This window comes from Chinchilla lanigera, unplaced genomic scaffold (genome assembly GCF_000276665.1).
Source record: "Chinchilla lanigera isolate Chin_1 unplaced genomic scaffold, ChiLan1.0 scaffold00046, whole genome shotgun sequence".
Taxonomy (NCBI): Eukaryota; Metazoa; Chordata; class Mammalia; order Rodentia; family Chinchillidae; genus Chinchilla; species Chinchilla lanigera.
In genome coordinates, this window is record NW_004955447.1 from 18,842,463 (window position 1) to 18,849,420 (window position 6,958).

Sequence of the window (6,958 nt, forward strand, 5' to 3'; positions counted from 1 at the left end):
GGCTGGGTTTCAGAACTGCTATGGACAACTGACTGGCAGACTGAAGGCTTGTTTTTGTTTTTAGGGTACTAGGGATTGGATTTAGGGCTTTCACGCTGAGCTAGATCCCCAGCACTTTTTATTTTTTGAGACAGGGTCTCACTAAATTGCTCAGGATGGCCTCAGACTAAACTCATCATCTTCCTGTATCAGCCTCTTAGAGTAATGAGATTACAGACATGTGCCACACACTGGCTGACATATGACTCATTCTCCTTTTTTCAATGGCAGTATCTAATTATATGACGCCTACTAGGTTAGAGCATTTGGGGTGAACAAGCCAGGTAACTTTTTGCCTACATTCACAGGCCTTCGGACTGGGACGTGGCAATAGGCAGCCTCATCCACACCTGGACTTGATTAAATGATGAGCCCCTAGACTTCAGGCTGTTAGTGGGATATGAATTGGAGGGCTTAAGAAAGACGTTGGATTCCCTTTGCACCGACACATGTGAATTACTGGGGTCAAATGGCAGACCTGAAAAGATGACTGCAACATCTATCACATCCATTCACTTCAGAATGTGACTGGGTGGGGCATTCACATTTCTGCCCTTTAGTAAGTAGGCTGGAGCCAAAATAATGCTACATGACTCAGACACTCGGTCATCACAAAAGGCAATGCAGCCCTGCACATGCTTTCTGGACACTCCCACCGGAGTTCTAGTCCCGACTGCTCTGAGTGTTCACACTGTGAAGACGCCCAAACTAACCCACAGAGACGTGGCAGAACCCTGCGGCTACACGCAGAGGCAGGTCCCAGCTGCCAGGCCCCCACGTGCTTCGGCACGTGTCTCACCAGCATGCGCATCAACCTAAGAGACCCTGAACCAGAGCACTTGGCTTTACACACTCCTTAATTCCTGACTCAGAAAACAGGTAATAAACGGCTGTTGTTTTAAGCCACTAAGTTCTGGGATGATCTGCAGTGATGTTCAGCTGAAATATGTTTCTGGTGTAAGACCACCACTTCATTTTAATTTACCTGAATCAAAAACAAACTTTACAATTACACAACCTTGTTTTTTTTGAGGCAGGGTCTTGCTATGCAGTTCAGGCTGACCTTGAACTCACTATGCATCTGAGGCTGGCCTTAATTTGCTGCAATCCTCCTGCTTCAGCCTCCTGAGTGCTAGGATTATAGGTGTGTACCACTAAGCCTGGCTTAACAAACCTTTTCTTTAGGGCAGAGGCAAGAAAAATAAATGGTGTTTCCTAGTAACTAGGCTTTAGGATGCAATTTAAACCCTGCAAAGTGGTACACTCACGAGTCTTTGGGAACTGGGGTTGTGAGAAGGAGGAGGAGGAGGAGGAGGACAGGAAGAGAAGGAATCTGTTTTACTGGTGAGACGCATGACCCTGAAGTAAACCCATACACGGTGACTGCTTTATTTGACAGCTTTTAGGGCCTTGTGGGAAGAGTCCCTTCCTTTCCCCTCACTCCCTTGCTTGTGAAGTACCCTATCACCATATACAGCCTTGCCACAGGCCCAAAGCCACAGGACTGATGGGTTATGGACCAGAAACCGTAACAGTGAGTTAAAATAAACCCATTTTCTTTATAAGCTGATTCTATAGCATTTCATTATAGTGACACAAAATTAACACAACCACTTGTTTTAAGGCATTTAGCTATTTACCAAAGATATATCTGTATGAATCATATTCATCATCTTTATTAAATATTCATAGATGACTTATTTTTCTTATCCCAAAAAACCACTTACTTCTAACTATAAACTAACAAATTGCAAATAAAACCATAAAATTAATGAAGGTGAGAGCTACTGCATGCTCCTTTATATTTTATTTACCATAAACAGTACAATAATACAGCAAATACTAGAGAAACGTAACGATGCAAAGCTGAACACTTAAAATTATGCTTGCTCCCCCCACCCACCTCAATTCAACATGCAGATATCATTTATTTTCATATAAGCAAATTCGAGAGCATCACAGTCTCTTAAGGGTTTTAGAAGAGTATCTTTGCCTTGTAAGTGAAAACAAGTTTGCAAACTGTACACAATCATGGCACAATACCATCACTCATAGTTGTCCCCAGTGTAGCCTACATTTACGTGATCCTAACGCTAAAATCTGTGTTTTTCTTTAAACATCACAGTAAGTCAAACCACAGAAACCCAGAACTTAGTTTTAAATGCGTTTATGAAGATTGCTGCTGAGCTCAAAGCATGCAGGTATTTCACGATCACCTAGATGAAGCTGGATACTAAAACTGCTTCAGGAGGTCCAATGATGTACTTGTTCACTCATCCCAAGTATCTCCATATTTGTTTACTTTGACTAGGAAAAAAGCACAAATAATTGATGATTTTAAACAGTAACAAGTAAAAGACACTATCTTATGTTGGTTATTATTATGATGAAATGTTCTCTCCCCTTTGAATAATGCAGAGGAGAGTCAAATCTTAATTATAAAAGGGAATGACCAGACTTTTGTTAACTAGGGGTTGTTCAGAACTACAAATACCCTATATTTTTACAAAAAAGCTCGATCCTCATTAACAACCTTATAAAGTAAACCCCATTTTTAAGGGTGAGAAAACAGATTAGTAACTTGCCCAAGGTATAATAAGCCTTAACAAGTAGAACTGAGATTTGATACATGTCTGTTTAGGGCCTTTACAACTTTACCAACTACTTAAGTATGGCATATATTATCACATATACCAAAAAAAGCTACCAGGAAATTAAAAAAATAAATTTATATTTTTTTACAACAAACGCCACTAGTAACATGGTGAAGTTTCCAAGCTGGGGTTAATTCAATCTTATCTCATAGGAGCTGTCATACAAGGAAATGGTTTCCAATACTCCTGTATTTTACATGAAATTAAATTTTAAAACATGATCCTATCTGGCCTCCATCTGTGGAAATTACAACTCTTTAGATGATTCAAATAATCAGAACAATACAAAAAAGTAACTGTCACAATGTGGTTGTTTCAGGCAATCCATGAAGTCAAAATTAAGACTTCATCTATCCCTTTTCCCTCACATTTTGCTAATTCCCCTTTGTTCTCATTACTTCATGATTTTGATACTCTTTTAGAAAGCTGTATGTTGTGGTGACATGGCCCTGACAGTTACAGAAAATGTGTTTTTAAATTGCTAAGTCTTGATTTCTTTCTTTTTTTCTTTTTGGTACCAGGAATCGAACTTAGGACCTTGCACTTGCCAGGCAGGTGCTTGTGCTGCTGAGCTATATGCCCGGCCCTAAGTCTTGATTTCTAATTAGATAAATAGCAATAAATATAATGCATAACAACTAAAGCTGAAAACTGACATTTTCAGATCCTGGGACTAGATTCAAGACCATTATAAAAAAAAAAAAAATCACCGAACCTATTTCATAACAGGTCTTTTGGCTGGGTGTGGTGGCGCATGCCTGTAATCATAGCACTTGCCAAGCTGAGGAAGGAGGACTGCTGTGAGTTCAAGGTCAACCTGGCTACAAAGTGAGGCAAGGCCAGCCTGAACTGCATAGTGAGACCCTGTCTCAGACAAAAACAAAACAAAACCCCCAAACAGGTCTTTTTCTTTAAATTATGTAAAAGAAAATCAGTTTTTTCTTTTACAAAAAAAAAAAAAAAAAAGTTTTATAAGCATTTCAAGACTTCACAGTTAAAAACACAACTGTCAAAATCTACCTAATCCTAGAGATCCAACATATTTCATTTTCGTACCCTCTATTTCTACATAAGGCCCAACCAAAATACTATTTCTGATAAAACAGTGCTGTACGATGCTGTATGAACTTACTAGAAAAGATTACAAAAATGAGAAAAATAGCACATTTCCTACCCTCATGGAGCTTACACTCTAAATCCTCAAATCAGCAAAGTACCAATAAGTCTTGGCATATTAGAGTAATGGCCACTGTATGCATAAAGTTAAGTTAAGCTGAGTAAATGATGAACATCAAATACTATATACATTACAACTCTAGAAATAAAGCTGGCTCTAAAAAGGATTATAATAACAACTACTAATGATTTTCATGTATTTTGCAATAATTACTAAAGACCTATTTCTTTTGTTTTCTTTTTTTGTGGTGGTACAGACTGAACTTATGGCAAGTGCTCCATTAACAGGTTACATGTTCAGTTAGAAAACCTTTAAGTAATACACACCCTCTGAAGTTCCTTAAGAGAGATCACAAAATTCTATACTGAAATGGCTACAGAACATATATTCATAATGCTCTCACCCTTTAGGGTTTAACTTCTGTGTCAGAAAATTTACTTTTGGTAGTATTTGGCTGCTCCAAAGGACACTGAAGAAAAAGAAGGAACTGGCTGTGGTACAGCACCCTGTACTTCCAGCTACTCAGGAGGCAGGAGGGCCCCAAGCCTAAAGGTCAGCCTGAGGGACTTAGTGAGATCTTGTCTCAAACATTTTTTCAGAACTGGCTGGGGTGCAGCTCAGTGCTCCCCAGGTACAATTCCCAGTGCAAGGGGAGGGCAGCGGGGAGGAGGAAAAGAAAAATCAAACTCTCTTTTGGAACATCTTAAAAGCTGGTTCATAAGGCACACAACTTTCAATGACACAAGAAAAACAACTTCATTAATTAAGGTTCTGCCTTGCCAAAAGTGGCATTACAGCTCAATGATCAACCTTGGGTCATAAAAGAGATGTACCATTAGGAAAAAAATATCAGTCCCTAAAGTGATTTCTTATAAAGAAAAACAGTCAAATGGGTATGTAATTTCCACACTGTACTCAACTTACAAAACCAGTCTTCCTATTTGGACTTATTTTCTTGTTTAAATTTCAGTATACACTAAAACAAAATGGACACTGGAACACTCCTTAAAAGTGGAAGAACGGAACCAGGCATGGTGGCACACACCTGTAATTCTAGCAGTCTGAAAGGCTGAGGCAAGAGGATCACAAACTCGAGCCCAACCTGGGCAACTCAGCAATTTATCAAGACCCTGTCTCAAAATTAAATATTTTAAAAAGGGGCTGATGGGGGAGTTCAGTATGAAGGACTTGGATTATATCCCTAGTACCACAAAAAAGGGAGTAACTGGTAACTATGAAATAATTATTATTTAAAAAATTTATTTTGGCTAATTGCTTAAATAATTCAATCATATTAGTATATTTAATGTTTTAAACTAATGCTTCAGTTTCCAATCCTACAGTTATAATGATTCAGACTAAACTATCATACCTTCTTTTTGGGGCACTCTTTCCTGCATAGGCCTGACTGAGGGGCCAGTCTTTTGTGTTAAAGTTACTTCATATGACTCTCTGTTCTTTTGTCTTAATTCCTCATATGTAATATTTTTTCTTTTGGGACTTTCTTCAAGGTTGGGATCAGGTCCTAAAACAACAAACAGTTAATAAATGGTGATAAAAGGATTTGGATAAACCCAAGACAACTGAATTTTGTAAATGTGTATCTACAGAGTAAAGTTAAAATAAAGGCTCAACTTACTAGCGCCATTTTAAAGGTACTATACTTTCTCAAGGTAATTATAAAACTAAAATCTATTCCCCCTTGTACTTTTAAGATTTTATTTCTAAAACTTAAAATCAACATCAAAAAAAAATTTTTCACCCCCCTGGTACCGGGAACCGAACTCATGATCTCGCACTTGCCAAGCAGGCGCTGTGCCGCTGAGCTAAATACGCAGCCCCCAACATCAAAATTTTAAAGTGTAAACTCTAGCCAGAAAAAGAATGGATATGATAATACGTAACCAAATAATTTAAGCTCATTAAAATTCTAATGTTTTAAACTGGGTTATTAATGCTGTTTGGAATTAAAGAGACGTGTGCTCACTTCAGCAGCACATATACTAAAACTGGAATTAAAGAGAAGTATTGTACTGGTGAAAGTGAACAAAACACAGTGTAGATTTTATTTCCACAGTTAAATGTTCTAGTAAGAGTCTATATGCAAACTCCAGTTACTTTTAAAAAAATTAGTTTGCCATCTGTATATTTAAAAACAAGTACCTGAAACATCTACTGAAAAGTCTATAAACCATATCCTTGACCCAGAGTAGGCACTGTATTCACTCTGGCTTAAAAGATACAATAATGAGGTGGAAAAAAAGTGACAACTGTTCAACCTGGGCCCCAGCATTTATTCTTCATCTTTCCCCAAGAAAGTCAAAGAAAGTATGAGCAATACATGTTATCAAAGAGTCAGACACTGAAGAAAAACAAAGTTGTTACTCTTTAGTACTGTCAGGATCAAACACTGAACACAGTGTATAAAATGTATAAATTGCAAAAAAGCACATTAAACATTTTGAAAGAAATTAATTAATGCTAACATAACATTCAGTGAACTATTATTTAAAATCTTATACACCACAACAACAGTATTTTTCAGTGAGAAAAAGGTTTATCTCTTTAACAGTATGTTAGTTAAAACACATTTTAAAAATTTTTTTATAAAAAGTAGTTATTTAGAAATCAATGGTTAGGTTCCAGGAATAACTGGAATTTTTCAAGCAATGTAAGTATATCTTAACAGGTTTTCTACTTCAATCTTTTCTTTTGGTGGCAGTTACTTTACCTATGTAAAGCAAAGAGGATTTAAATTTCTAGTTACTTATAATAAACTATGACTAAAATCTTAAATTTTTTGGATTAAAAAAATGTAAAGAAAAATATTATAATCTCACAATGGGTTTAAAACACCTTGCATTGCATTACTAATTAATAATTATTGAACTCAATTCCCTTCACCATAAGTGATACTCCTGAGTTGTTTTTTTTTTTTTTTTTTTTTTTGGAACTCGGGACAGTGTGCTTGCCAGGCAGGCGCTTATGCTGCCGAGCTGGATCCCCGGGATCCGGAGTTCCATGTGATGTTTCAATACATCTATATCTAATACATGTTTAAATCAAAGTAAGCAGATCTTCCCCTGAG

At 37.2% G+C, this 6,958-nt stretch overlaps 1 protein-coding gene across 4 annotated transcripts in view; it reads right to left on the minus strand.

Annotated features, from left to right (window-relative positions):
- Positions 1-1,807: 1,807 nt before the first annotated feature.
- The window catches only part of Ociad1 (OCIA domain containing 1), a 26,099-nt gene continuing 20,948 nt past the window's right edge, over positions 1,808-6,958 (minus strand). For 2 of the 4 annotated variants that reach the window (XM_005392934.2, XM_013518553.1), the window contains exon 8: positions 1,811-2,346. Coding sequence is in view for 3 of the 4 variants with exons in the window: in XM_013518553.1 (XP_013374007.1) it covers positions 2,309-2,346 (38 nt within the window). In the remaining variant the exon portion in view is untranslated. Of the gene's footprint in view, positions 2,347-5,242; positions 5,396-6,958 lie in introns of all 4 variants that reach the window. The other 2 variants (XM_005392931.2, XM_005392930.2) reach the window with 2 other exon arrangements.